This window comes from Falco biarmicus, chromosome 15 (assembly GCF_023638135.1).
Source record: "Falco biarmicus isolate bFalBia1 chromosome 15, bFalBia1.pri, whole genome shotgun sequence".
NCBI classification, from domain to species: domain Eukaryota; kingdom Metazoa; phylum Chordata; class Aves; order Falconiformes; family Falconidae; genus Falco; species Falco biarmicus.
The window spans coordinates 6,148,338-6,162,453 of NC_079302.1; the positions used below are offsets into that span (position 1 = coordinate 6,148,338).

The 14,116-nt window shown below is 43.8% G+C and overlaps 1 protein-coding gene across 1 annotated transcript in view; it reads right to left on the reverse strand.

Moving 5' to 3' along the window:
* Window positions 1-14,116, reverse strand: part of CMIP (c-Maf inducing protein) — a 139,002-nt gene that overhangs the window by 9,557 nt on the left and 115,329 nt on the right. The window contains exons 11-15 of the mRNA XM_056361252.1: window positions 7,321-7,386; window positions 6,182-6,208; window positions 5,647-5,695; window positions 4,047-4,154; window positions 1,317-1,433 (exon numbers count right to left, since the gene is read on the reverse strand). Of these exons, the coding sequence (XP_056217227.1) occupies window positions 1,317-1,433; window positions 4,047-4,154; window positions 5,647-5,695; window positions 6,182-6,208; window positions 7,321-7,386 (367 nt within the window). The remainder of the gene's footprint in view (window positions 1-1,316; window positions 1,434-4,046; window positions 4,155-5,646; window positions 5,696-6,181; window positions 6,209-7,320; window positions 7,387-14,116) is intronic.

Below are 14,116 nucleotides of genomic sequence, written 5' to 3' on the forward strand. Positions count from 1 at the left end.
TGGATTAGAAGATCATAGCAATATCTACTGACCTTCCAACACAAGAAACCAATTTTTTATTTGTAAAGAACGAACTCTAGTATCTGAAAGTCAGCCTATCTATCCTGTTTTCCATTAGTGCTCATTCCTTCTGACTGAGAAGTGCAATTACTTTACATCAGACCTGGAAGATGGCTTCATGCCACAGCCCGCTTCAGAACAGGTACAATCGATCCAGTATTTCCCAGGTACACCGGCTAGACTGCAGATTGGCAGGCTGGGAACATTACAGATGAGCAGTAGAGCCAAGCAGCTAAGTGCTGGATTTTCTGTCCCTAAGTACTGGGGTTTCTGTGCAAGCAGAATGCATGTGAAGTATACCCATTCTATTAGGCAGGATGGGCAAAGGCCAGAGAAGCTCCACGAGAAGATCCAGGGAGCTTCCTGCTGTGCCCAGGACACCTTCCATCTCAGTGGGAACACGCCTGACTCACCCCTGGGCAAGGGGCTGCCAGGAGAAAGTCACAACACCAGGGGATGGTTCCATTGGGTCACAGAGGCTTCAAACAAGCTGCCCCCTCCACACTGCCTTTCCTTTTCTGCTACAGGTCATGCCATTGCAATTAAAATGCAAAATTTTTATTCCCTCCATTATTTTTAATGAAAAAAACCAAGCAACATTATATTCAAATTCATGCAGCACACTTTTATTTACTGGATGAAATTAGCATGCACAGATCTAAGTCAATGAAAACTGTAACTCCTTCCACCGATTCAACCACCCTCTAGTTCTGTTTAAAATATATGAAGACATTTATCATGAAACTTCTCTAAAGAAACCCAGAAAAATATTTATAAACTATTAGTGCAACAAAAATAACCAATCATAAGCACACAAAATGTGTAATAATGCAAGTGAATACGGATTTGTAAATGCATTTCCTGTGCACTACTCATTCTGCAGGTGGCAAGACAAGCATCAGGCATTTAGTCATGGAAAAGCCTTGGGGTTCTGAATTCTGACCTCTCGCCACAGCCTAAACCATCATGGCCATTTATTTTCCATCTTAGCTTCTCCAACTGAGTTATAGCAAACAATCTTTCTCTCCAAAAATTCTTGCACCCACCTTTCATCTAATTCACTCTCATATCTGCAGAACAATATTCCGTTCCACTTAATCCAGAAAAACACAGCTGCCCACTGTTGGTGTTTGGTACGACACAAACCTGAACTTGGCTTCTCTAGTTCCACTAGATCTAATTCTGGGAAAGTCAATGTGAAACTGAATCTGAGTATTGCTCAGAAACCTATATGACTACGTATGTTTAGGGCTTACCTCTACCATCGTCTGGTTACCCCTCAAAGCCAGTAGCATGCAAGGTCCTAACTTATTTTCAGCCAGTGAAAGCAGGAACTTCTTTGTTTTATAGCAGGATCCCATTAAAATATGAACCTGTTCGAGAAACAGAGCTAAAATTAGAGCTGTAAGCCTAAGAAACACATCTACATTGGGAAGGGACATGGTTACACAGTGAAAAAAATGTCAGTATTTGCAGCAAACCTAAAGAAAGTGCCCCCCTCGTTGCAATTACGGTTGCAGTCTCTCAACAGCTTTATTGCTGATTGGAAGTGACTTTTTGAAAAAGGTGATGCCTAGTGAGATCTGAGGGAGCGGGTAGTTTTCCTCCATAAAGGAGCTCAGCTGACAGCCCAGAGGCCTGATACAGGCTCCCCAGGAAACATCAGAGCAGCTGTGCAATTGCCCCTCTCCCTAGTAACACGATGAACCCAGCCCCAGGGGGACCACAGGGGATTTTGCTTTCGCATCTGTTTGCAGTTCAGTTTCTCTGGAAATGCCAGCTGGTGAGCAAGGGCTGCGTGGGCTGGATGTCTAGGTAAAAGGCAGTGGTGCTGGTGATCTCCTGTCTGCACTAGCCGTGGTTAAGGGGTGGTGATGGACAAAATCACCTGTTCAGAATGGACGGGAGCTGACTGGGAAAGGAAGGAGTGCCTTAAAAAAAACCAGTAGTCCTAAGCCCTAAGTCAGAGATGACTTCAGTGCTTTCATGCTCTTGGGTCATTATCTTGCTTTCCCTTTTGCTCCTTTTCCCCTGAAAGGAAGGAAGGGCTGAGAACGCGGACTAAGACTCCTTCGAGTCCCCCAGCTGACAAAGTGTCCTGCAGCCTCTCTTCCAGCTCCAGAAAGCATTGGATGATATCACATAGTAACACCTACAGCAGAAATGCAAAGCCACTTGCACAGATCAAAGAGCCTCTTCTCACAGAGTAAGTTGGCAGTATTCTTCCCCATTTAAAACCCCTAGAGATTAGCTGCAAAGAATTTCAAGTTCCTAGCCAAAAGTCTTATTTTATGGCCCAGTGGCTGATTCACCAGCTTGCTGGCAGAGCACCGTGTGAGAATCTGTAGTTTCCAATGACCTGGGCAGTAAGAGCTCCATTACGTAGACTCAACATCAGCACTACACCACAATAAGCTTGCAAATACGTCCCGTGGTCCCCCTGTTCACGGTATTGCCCGGACTATGTTCAATACTGCTGAAAACATTGCAACCACACCATGATGGGGTCAGTTCTATGCGGATCAGTTGCTATCATGCAGTTCTTCTTCCTCATGACTCCATTACCAGCAAGGCCTTTCGAAAAACACAAAATCTTTTTTCTTAAGTATCCATCAGTTCAGGGGTGGCCCTTAGAAACAGTAAGCTTCAAGCAAAAAAGGATTTCATTTTATGCAGTTATCATTAAGCCTTCCTCAAGGTTTTCTTGAGTGACAGAAAATACTGATGCTAACACTAATGTAAGGTCCATCTCAGAACAGGATGTTTTTCGAACTTTATGGTTAGTCGTTAGCAGCTCTTTAAGTATTTATCAACATCCTTGCAAAGGGCACAGAGTACTGCATATTAATGTGTGTTAGCATTGTGCTTTCTCAGGCACACCCTCTCCTGATGCTCATAAATAACTTAGACCATAAAAGCCCTCAGGAGAAACGATACAGTTCTGAAGAAATTTTCGTTTCAAACATAAAAGACATAGGATCAATGAAGAGGGATGAAACCTTTTGTAAACAGTCTTTGCCCATTATCTGTTTCAAAGGTCCAGAGCCATCTGAATTTGGAAGTATAGACAGATATGCATGTTCTTTATGTGCCAAAATGTTCAGCATGTGGGAGATGCACAAAGTGTGGATCCCCCTGAAAGTCACTTCACTGGACAGCCAACTTCAACAAATGTTTTTTCCCTTACCAGGGAAAGGAAGCAGTATCATTTCCATCTCAATTGCTATATGGAGAATTAATACACAGTGAGACCTACATGACTTGACCCCGGTTGCACAGGAAGACAGTGCCAGCATCAGTGATTAAAACCTGTTATTTCGTGCCTAGTCCTTCTAAGAGTTACAAAAGAAATAACTGCGGGAAATGGAATGCTGGTTTCTAATTATAACTCCCCATAACAATATAACTAGGCAGAGAAACTGCTAAAACATTTTTATTTCTACCAATATAATTGGGAAAAGAAACTGCTAGAACATTGTTTGTTCATTCTTTCTTTCTATCTATCTATCCATCCTTTGATTAATTCAATGTTACCGTGGCTTTTACATTCCAGGGTAGCCTGTAAATGAAAAGTATAGGTGAGGACGTACAGAACAGTCTGTCTCCCCTGTCTCCCAGTATTCCATATTCTCCGAGAGGTTTTTTTATACAGACACACATGCACGCTTATTTATAAGTACAAAAATACGTACATACATATGGACACGCGTATATACATGCATTTTTTTTGTGCATACGCTACCAGTGAAAAAACACATCAGAGTTCAAAAAGAGAAAGCTAACATGTTAATTGCATTGTGACTGCAAGGACGTTCAATGGATTCGGTGGGATAAAGATATAGACTTCCTGCTGAACGCTTGTGGATTACAGAACCGTGATCTTGGTAATTTTTTGACAAAAGAAAGTAAATCCTGTTACTGCCAACTATGCAGTAACTAAGTAGTTACTGCACAGTTACTAAACTCACATTATTGCAGACACGTACCATACTGGCAAACAGCTCTCCATCATCATCACATGCCACTCCTCCAGGGCTGTAGAGCTGGAACCAGCCGTCTTTGCCAGCCCGCACACTCAGCAAACATGAGTGGACCTGCCAAAACGTGAAGACATTGAGAAGGTTAAAGTTCCTGCCAGTAATCACCAGCATCTCCCACACTGGGCCAGAAAAAGTAACTGTAAAACCGGGGACTGCTGGGAATTTCACCGTTAAAATAACAATCCATAGAGCTGCAGGCAAGTCTCCACTCCCAGAATCCATTTTTCTTCAGTATGAACAAGGAGGGAAGCTGTACCATCGCTAATTGCATGGCCTTTTTCGTTCCCTTTACACAAATCACACACAAAATGGCTCTAATCTAGAACAGCTCCTTTCACTTGGACAAAAACCAACCAAAAAACAAACAAACAAAAAAAGACTCAAATTTCTGAGCTTCTGTCATTTTCACCCCATCCTCCCAGCATGTGTCTCTACACTACTGGTGTGATCTGCATACCAAATGCAGTGGCTGATGGCTTGCTCATTCCAAATATTAAAAATTCTTATTACTCCTGTTATAATGAAATTTGACCAGAGTCAGGGTGAAGGAAATCCACAAGGGAAGCTCAACAGGGATCCACAAGACAGAAGCTGCACAGAAGAACTGGCACCAGTGAGCAACCATTAGTCTCAATTTGGCCCACTGCAGAGGTTACTACATCTAGTCCCAGTTTAACAAAGACATCATAATTAAGCTTTTTGTTTTGTTTTGTTTTTTCCCCCTTGAAGAGACAGATATTCTATTTCAGTTTTTGAGGTGTGTGTGGGAGGAAGTCCATGCTCTTTCCTTCGGGCCTGTCGCAGTAGTGAACAGATGAAATCCTGGTGCTGTTCTAAGACAAGAAGGTTTCTCTTATCTGACAAGGATGACTACCGCTCACAAAGGCTAAAACCATGAAAATCAGGAGTTCTGGACAATGATGACGATGACACAGCCTCCTCACCCACAGTCTGGACGAGCTTTCTTCCCTTTATGCCAGCACCAAAAATGAATGTGGATGAGAGGCTTGCTCTGACTCAGCCAAAGCTGATGATGTTGAACAAGCTACACGTGCAGCTATGAAGCAGTCAGCCACCATGAGGCTATAGCTATGCACTCATTCCAGTAACACACCTCCCACCCCCTTTCTCCTCCTAATTCATGAGAATTACGGTCATTTGCACACAATGTAACTGAAATGCAGCTAAATAAAACCTGTTATTTTGTAAGCTGTATGGATCGCTGTATTTTGCTGCCCTTTTTTTTTGTACGGAAAAGCTCTGAGAGATTCAACAGAGTGGGAAAATCTTGCTGGTTGCAGTTCAATAAGGAGCAAGGACATCAACTGATGCCAGACGAGGAGGTCACAACACATGTTTATACATAAGGCAAGAAACCATTCATACTAAGACTGTGTGTGCTGAGTGGCTATTACTTCCTGAGAGACTTCAGCACAGCAAAATTACACCATGTTTTGAAACAAACTACTTAAGGAGAGATTTTCTGAACAAGTATACTTGCAATTCCTCCAATTAATACTCTGTGTAAACTGCCAATAAAACTCACTTCTTGCCTCGGGTCTTCTGCAAATCTCTGAATCACATATTTCAGCTCCCTGGGAAGAAAAAAAAAAAAAAAAAAAAAAAAGGTTAAAGGACAAGAATAAGCAGTTGCTGGTTGCAGCATTCACACAAGTGTCACATTTCTCTTGGATTACACTTTAAACAATATATATTAATGCACTTTAGAAAGAAACAAGTTGAACTGCTTCCACAGGAAGGAAACATGAAGTCTCAAAGTGATTACCAAGGACAGTGTCTATTCACAACAGCCTAGAAAAGCTTTCAGAGATGTGCAGTGACAAACTCGTTTGTAAATTCTATCAGCATTCAGTGTCTCTAGTCCTTGGGCTTCTGCCGTCACAGTAAATTACAAAGAAAACTACATCTTTTTATTGCTAACAGAACACGCTTACAGCCCCTCACAGATAAAAAGCATTAGAGACACAACATTGAATAATGCATCATTGCTATTATTGACTAGTACAAGTATTTTCAGTAATTACCCCCTTCGATAAAACAAACAAGCCCCACAAACTTACTTTGTGAATTTCTCATGTGCAAGAGCCCTGAAATTGAAAACAGGAGAGTGTAAGGACTTGGAAAAGGGGAGGGAGGGGGGGAAAAAAAACCCAAACAAAAACCAAACAACCACTTTCCAGTTCTTTCCAGATAATAAAAGGATTTGCAAAACAACTGCAGCACACAAGACAAAAAGAATAATCTCTCCAAAAAAGATGAGGTAAAGTCTCCTTAACTAATCTAGCGGGGAAAAGTCAAGGGGTGTGGGAGGGAAATCACCTGGAACAAATCTTGTCGCTTTTCCTGAGCCCTGTCTTAGACAAGGCTCTGACTAATGTCACTGGGAGCTTTGGGTCAGAAGAAAGTAAGTAAAAGACTTACAGAACAGCTCTATAATTACACACAGAATTTTGGCTACCTCCAAGAGCCCGGTGAATTCTTTAATTGCAATGCAATTAAGGTATGGTCACAACCAATTAACATCATACATCAGTAAAGCGATTAGTGGTCATTCTGTGAAGTGCCTTCCATCATGGTATGGTTTACACCTCCCCCAGGATTCAGTTTGACTTAGGTAAATGATGTCTCTGTTGCCTATCTCCAAGCTCTCGCTGTAGCCCAGGTAACCCGGCACAGAGGATTAGACCTCTCCGATTCAAGACACCAGGTCATTAGGGGATGTGATAAACCAGCAAATTGTACAATTATAGGTTGTAAAGTTTGTCTGTGGAGGTCTGCATTTTACAAACACTACTGTTCATTAATAGGTTTCCAAGGGAGATTGGCTGATCCATAGGGTAACCTTCTTCTTTTAATGTAAAATACAAATGAAACGAGTCTCTGTGACGCCAGTAAAGCATCCTCCTCCACTAAATCTCTCACTTTGCTCTCCTCCTCACCAGCTTGCCTTCCTTTCCTGTCTGCCTGTCTCTACTTAACCATTTTCCTCTTCAGGATCATCTAAGAGAAATGGGGAAGGAGGATGAGCATGGGAAAGTCTTCATGTCTCTCTGTATCAGCCAAAACCAACTCTAGACTCTCAATCAATAGTAGAGGCACAATGCTCCTATTACTACCAGTTTTTACTTGACATTACATTTCACCACAAAGCAGCAGTTACAAGAATAACCTGGTAAACACTAAGACAGTGCAGACTTACTCCTTGGGAAACGGGATAGGTTGAAGCAAGCTGGCCAGGGCTGGTCTCCAGTCATCATAGTCTGACCTGAGAAACGAACGTTTTATTAATAAATTACCAAGTATTAAATATGGTTTGTCAACAGGTTCTTTCAAGGAGTTAAAAGCTTTTTACTGCAGGCAGCAACAACCCTTCTGTTTTACTGAGACACTCTAAAGATCTATGGTGACATTTCCCTTTCCATTTTCAGCACATTCTCCACTGAGGCACAATAAATCTGGTATTTACAATGACCTCCAGAGAGGCCTTCTTTATGTCAACTTAAAGACATTTGCTGTTTATGAAACCTGTTGACATTTAATCACTAACTAATACTTTCATCTAAGTTGGTACAGCAATTACCAGGACACTGCTATTTACAGCTCTGCTCTGCATTTACTCGGTTGGCATTTTTTTGGGTTTTTTTTTCTGTAAGACATAAACCCATTTGCAAAAACAAAGACACCCCCCAATGAACTTTTGACCGTGGCACAAAGGAACAGGTCAATTTAAACAGTACAAAGTCTTCAGCTTAAGAGGGAAGAGACCAGAGAAGGAAGCACTGCCAAAATTATTAAGAATGAAAGAGGACAAGTGAGGATAACCACAGCAGAGAGCTCAGGCCAGTGGACCCAGTAAGAAACATCTCCTCTCTGTTGGGTTAGCACCGTGGCTCCCAGCTGATGCATTTCGTTTTCATCTCTGCTGTCAACATACAGAACTGTCCTTCCACGAGGAGCCATCCATAAAGGGGGGTGCTCACATGAACTAGGATGAAGAGAACATTTTGCTTTACAGCATGCACTGGCCAGTGCAAACTAATCTGGCTGCATGTCGTCTCCATCTACCTGCAGAACGGCAGCTGCCTGGGCACCCGCGGTGAAGCAGGTACGGCTTCTCACGCAGGGATGGCGTTGTGCACGCTGCCACCCCTCTCCTTCAAGTGACCTCAAAAACTTAGCGGTTAGTCAGTGCTCATTAACTGCCATACCGGTGAGCAGCACAAAGGGTACAATCATTGTAAGATGGGTGAAGCGAAAAACACAGAAGATAACAGAATTTGGCAACTCAGCACCAAAATGGGGCCCAGAACGCAGCAGCCGAAGCCCAGATCCCAGCACTGCCTGCTAGGCCACTCTCACTCCAATAAAACCAACGAGTACACACAGAAGTAAACGCAGTAAATCTCAAACGGGGTGAAACACCTTGGGATGTTTGTAGAAGACCACGCAGAAGAGCCTACCGTCTCCTCTCACTGCTGTTACCCTTTGGATTTCAGTTTTAAAAGCCAGACTATTGGCTGCAGCTTACTGCAAACTTGGCACAAAAGTATGGTGTTTCTTCAGGAAGGAACGAAGTGTAATGTTCTCAGATGGACAGTATCTACCGATGGCATTAGAAACAGGCAACATATGCGCAGGCAGCATTCCAAAGTAACGTATTTCTTGCAAAGAGAAGGTTCTAGCCCAGAGAAATTGAAGATGGATGCATTTCCAAAAGTCTCATCCGTTTTCTGAACCCCCAAAAAACAGAGGTTTCCAAAAACTAGTAATACACATGACGTGGGACAGTCCACAAAGGCATGTCCATGGACACGAAGAAAACTCAGGTGCATAGGTAGAGTATTCTTAAGAAGCAACATGCAGAGAAATGTTAATTGAAGGGATAATCATGATGTGAAGATCAACCAAGAAGGCAGTTATCACCTGCCCAAGAGTAGTGTGAGTTCAGGTTACAAAAGTATATAGTATTTCATGCAAGTAACCAATCCACAAGAACAACTGTGATCTGATAGTAGCTTAACATATGAAAAACCAGATGAATGCCATGCAAAAGCACTGGAGGTGAGTTTGTAGCTCTTCTTCCACACTGCTGCGCAAAAGTCCCAAGTTCGATACAGACACTTTTCCCTCCCACGCCAGGTGCAACCCAACACAAAACCAAAAGCCTATAATTTCAGTTGGCAACTTGAGTGAGTAGTCCTGCCCCTTCCATCGGTGCATTACCAGAGAACCCTAGCATGACTTTCCAGTAATTTCCTGAAATCCCCCTACCAAGAGGCCAGGACCCACCACGCTGTGTTGAGTTCAGGGAGGTGTCTCCTTCCCCACCTGCAGTTGTCAAACAACATAAAAGCACTTAGAGACAAGGCTGGGGCTTAAAGGCAGGCAGGTCAGCAACCGAGGTGGCAAAAAACTCAGCGCTGGTTCTCTTCCAAGTACTGAACAAAACCCATTTGAGCGTCTTGGTGATGTCCCCTAATAAATACAACTTGATTATTCACCTCTTGTTATCTTTAGCATTAGAGGCACAAAGCATAGCACACGTGAAGCTACACTAATCCAAAAAGAGCACCTCATGCCCATGCCAGTTGCACTAGAAGCCATTGAGCCTAATTTTCTCCTCCGTTAGAAATCCTGTTCTCTGGTTGTAATTAGGAGCCACTCTGAGATAAGGGGTGTTACACTAACCTAAAGCGAGCACGAGTGCATCGCAGGTAGAGCACGTTGGGATCACGCATCCACAAGGTTCTTCCCAGAGACAAAATCCCCTTACCTGCTTAGCCACCAAACAAATACGTAAGATGACCAATTTTGTTTAGTGCCTCTGAACAGCAAGACATGAAGCAAGACTTCATTACAAAGGGCAACTTCCACTTTGTCTGTATAAAGTGAGCATCATGAAACACCTGAGGATGGAGCTTGTCATGTAAACTGAAGTCAAGGAAACCTCTGACACAGCACCTCCAAGATGAGCTCTCTGGGTTCTTTTAAGAAAGCTTTGATTAATTAAGGTTCTCTACAAGACTAGTTGTTGGTTTTGACCTACAGACAAACTGACGGGGTCAGCAACACAGAACGCTGCCCTGTGTTCAGATTCATCTGAAAGGTGCTTGTTTACCTACCAGGTCTCTGTAGGAGGCAAACAATGCAACGCATCTACAGCTGCAGCCATGAGAAGTGTCAGAGGTCTCTGACCCACACAGCCCGGGTTTCACTACGTTTGTGAGGTCTAAGAACATAGTCCGACTTTGAGCTGGCATCACACTTCCACTAAGGCATCCACCTCTCTGCTCGAGATGTTGCGTGCTCCTCCTGCTAGCGTTTACAGCCCCGGCAGCAGGCAGTCCTGCAGTGCCGTCCTCTTGGGATCACTGCTGGGACCATCTCTACATCACAGCCCCACTTCTCGCAAGCAGCCTCTGGGTGCAGCCTGAATGCTAAATTTTTCATGGCTGATCTTCAAAGGAAATTGCACGAGGAAGAAAAAAAACTAAGACCAAGTGAAACTGCAGACAGAATTGGACAGTATCACTCCCTGACTCTTCTTGAAGCCGGGAGTTACATACGGCATCCATTTGCAGAGCAGGTCTGTGAGAGGGCACCGAGAATAAACCATCGCCTGTTTCCTAAGAGGGTAAGAAAGAAAGAAAACTCTCTCCTATGAAGTCTATAGAGTTTGGTCACATGAGTGGGACCTGAACATAAAATCTACGCAGCCTGTAATCCCTTCAATCTGAGCTAGGAAACATGAAACAAACACAGCACAAGAATAAAACTAAACTACTTATTAAAAGCCTACGGTGTTTCTCCTCCTCCCACCTATTCCCTTTTCAAAAACATTTTCCTTCTGTCTGTGCTCATCTCATCTGCACTCTCATTTCAGACAGTTGCTTTTTTCTTTTTTTTTCCGGTCCATTCAAAGCACTAACACAAGACAGAAGTGTCTGAAGCAGAGAAAGAAAGGGAGATAGATGATTTCTGGCTGCAGTTAGCAGCCACCGCAGTGAGCCAGACAAAGAGGCCGTGCCAGGAGCAGGAGGGAGCACAGAGCTACAGGCAGAGCTCGGGAGAGCACCTGTGACAAAATCCCTTCCGAGCTCTTCAAAGGGTGCTGGGCTGAGTGCTTGCCACACTGCTTAAATCCCAGGGCTGGCCTTATAAAAGCAGAGGGGGAGAAAGACTCCCCGACGTACTCACTGGCTCTGATTTTCGCAGGATTTGCAGCTTTAGGTGAGGAGCACGGCAGTCAACCTGCAGCCTGGTTTGTGGGTTCCTGGGATGGGTGCTCGGCTGGAGGTCAGGGTGCCGAGCAGGTGAAAACTGTCGGAGCAGTAACCTGCCACTGCACACAGCTTTCCTTACCCTGAAACCCTTCTAGGGGACGGGCCAGAACACTGACCAGCCATAATAATGAAATAATCCCTGGCTGCAGTGACTTTGCCGTTGGGCCATCGTCGCTACTGGCCTGCCAACATAATACATTTTCCTTCCCCGGGATCACCTTTCACCAAAATGAAAACCTGCCCATATGTCATGTGCGGCACAAACAATCCAAAACATACTAGCAGCCCAGGGCAACCCTGATAAACATGACATAAGAGAATCCACTTGGGATATTCAGAGCATGCCACTGACCTATTGGGGAATGCAGAGAAGGCAGGGGAAGCTCCAGTGGGCGCTTGCATTTGGAAAGCTGTCGGTCTTATCACCGAGAGACTGCAAACACCGAGTCCTCTGGTTTTAGAGGATAGTAAGAAACAAGGAGCAACTACTTGGAAGCAGACTGAATCTCCGGATTGAGCAGCCAGACGGGATCAAAAATGTTTCAGGTCACTCCTCTGTTATCAGAAAATACTAAGATGAGCAAGCCCCCCAAAGGCGGACCTTACCCCTTCTCTCCCTGGCTCTGGGTCCAGCCCCACTCAACTGCATGACACGAGGTTTAGCTCAGGGCTCCAGGGCAGACTGAGAAAAGCCCCACCAGACCCCCTGTCATACAAAGCACAAACCTGCTGTCTGCCATACCGTGAGGTGTCTGCTCATGTTCAGCCTTCTTCTGAGCTGGGCTTGTTTGGTTTTTTCAAAAGAAGAAAAATTAGCACCATTGAACAGCCCTGGAAAGGTCCTGCCCTGGCTGCTCACCGCTGGCGTGGCAGCATCAGGAGACGGCGATGCCAGGTTGCCCGAAGGGGCTGAGTCCACCTGGCCACACAGGCCCAGAGGGGATACAAGTGTCTGGGCATCTGGAAGGACCCTCGCCACTACAGGCAGCCACAGAAACACAAAATAACACGGATGAAGGGTGACAGCTTATGACACATCATCATCACGGCCACAGCCTCCCCTAAGAGGTGTCCATTCTCGCAGCCAGTTTAGTTTACTATTTGTTGATCCAGATTTCACTAAAGGCGCAGTTAAGGTGTTCTCCCCATAGGCTGGGTGTTGCCAGGGGAATCAGCAGGGTCCTTCAGGTGACAGGCAGACTTTGAAGTGACCCAGTGCAAGGAAGAGGCCACGCAGCCCCTTTTACTGCAAACAAGCCCCTTTTACTACAAGTTTGGCTGTGCAAGAAATTCCCTAACGCATGGAAACATTAACATGCAAGTAGGAGCTGGACTCTCCTCTCCTCAGCGCTCTCAGAGGCGCTAATTTAATATGATGAACAGAGAGATTTCAATTAATTTAGTGCATTTTCCAGTTTAAGACTTGTAGCATTCAGGAAGCACTGGCTGGCATCAATAACACGATCAGAGTGCAGAATGCATTAGAGAATATTGACACAGAAGTCTGATCCGCTTCTGAGTGCAAGACATAAATACCATGTTCCACTAGAGACCGTGTCTCCTTTAAAATCCACCCAGACTTTGGGTCATCTGCCAACACCTTTAACACACGATTTTCTGTTTTCCTTTAGTACACAATAGTTGGGTTCTGTTACTCAACTACCTTAGAAAAAAGGGTTAAAGAGGTTCTTGGTGCTGTGATAACAGCCACACAGATGAACCTTCAAATCTGCACGTTTAGCCTTCTGTGCAAAAAGTGAGGTATTACTGTGATTATTCTGTAATTGTCGTTACATTTTTATCAATATTAGAAGGGCCTTTTTTCCCTAAAATGTAAGTATTGTGTAGGAGCTAAGCGAACAATAAAATGTCCTCTGCTGAAGATACTGTTGAGAATTCTTATTTGCCAGACTTTCAATAATTAAAATCTGCCTAAATAAATTACTCCCTGCTGCTCTAAATTAATCATGTAAAAAAGATATCATTGTTGGTGACTCTCTTGTCTTGATGATGATATTGAGTCAGACACCTAAAAGAACAACTAAATTCAATGCTAAGCAACTTGTTTATGTTTGGCTTACCACTCTTATTAATAAGAACATTGTTTTAGTGACTGCCCGCTGAGATCTCAGCTCCTGGATAGCAGTTGTTTTATAATTATTATTTTCTTCCTACTGGCATGTTCTGTAACTCTCTTTCTTCATATTCTCCATTTTTCAAAGTACAGTATCAGTGTTCAGTGCATCAGAAACCCTCTGTTCAAGAACACTTTGAGGATGCAAGGAATCAGCATCACAAGAGCATTATTTTGCATTTTTGTTAATTACTAGCTCTTCTACAATGCTTTTCCATCACTGGTTTCAGAGTTTAAAAAACAACATTCAAAATCTTTACCTATATTTTATGGATCAGGAAACCGAGGCATAAAAAGAAGTGACTTAGCTAAAACCTCCTAGTAAGCCAGTGGCAGAATCAGAACTCATTTCTCCATTAATGCTTTCAGGTCCAAAAAAAACCCCACAAGAGATGAATAGGAATGGAAGGGAACCCAAAGCAGTGGAGCTACAATATATACCAGCCATGGCTCTGCCTTAGAAACTGTCCTATATTCTCACAGGTTGTGATTTCTCAAGCAGGGTGTGGACCCTGGCAAAGCAACCTGAGGAGAGCTGCACCAATTTCGTAGCATTCCGGGTCCTTCACAACACACAT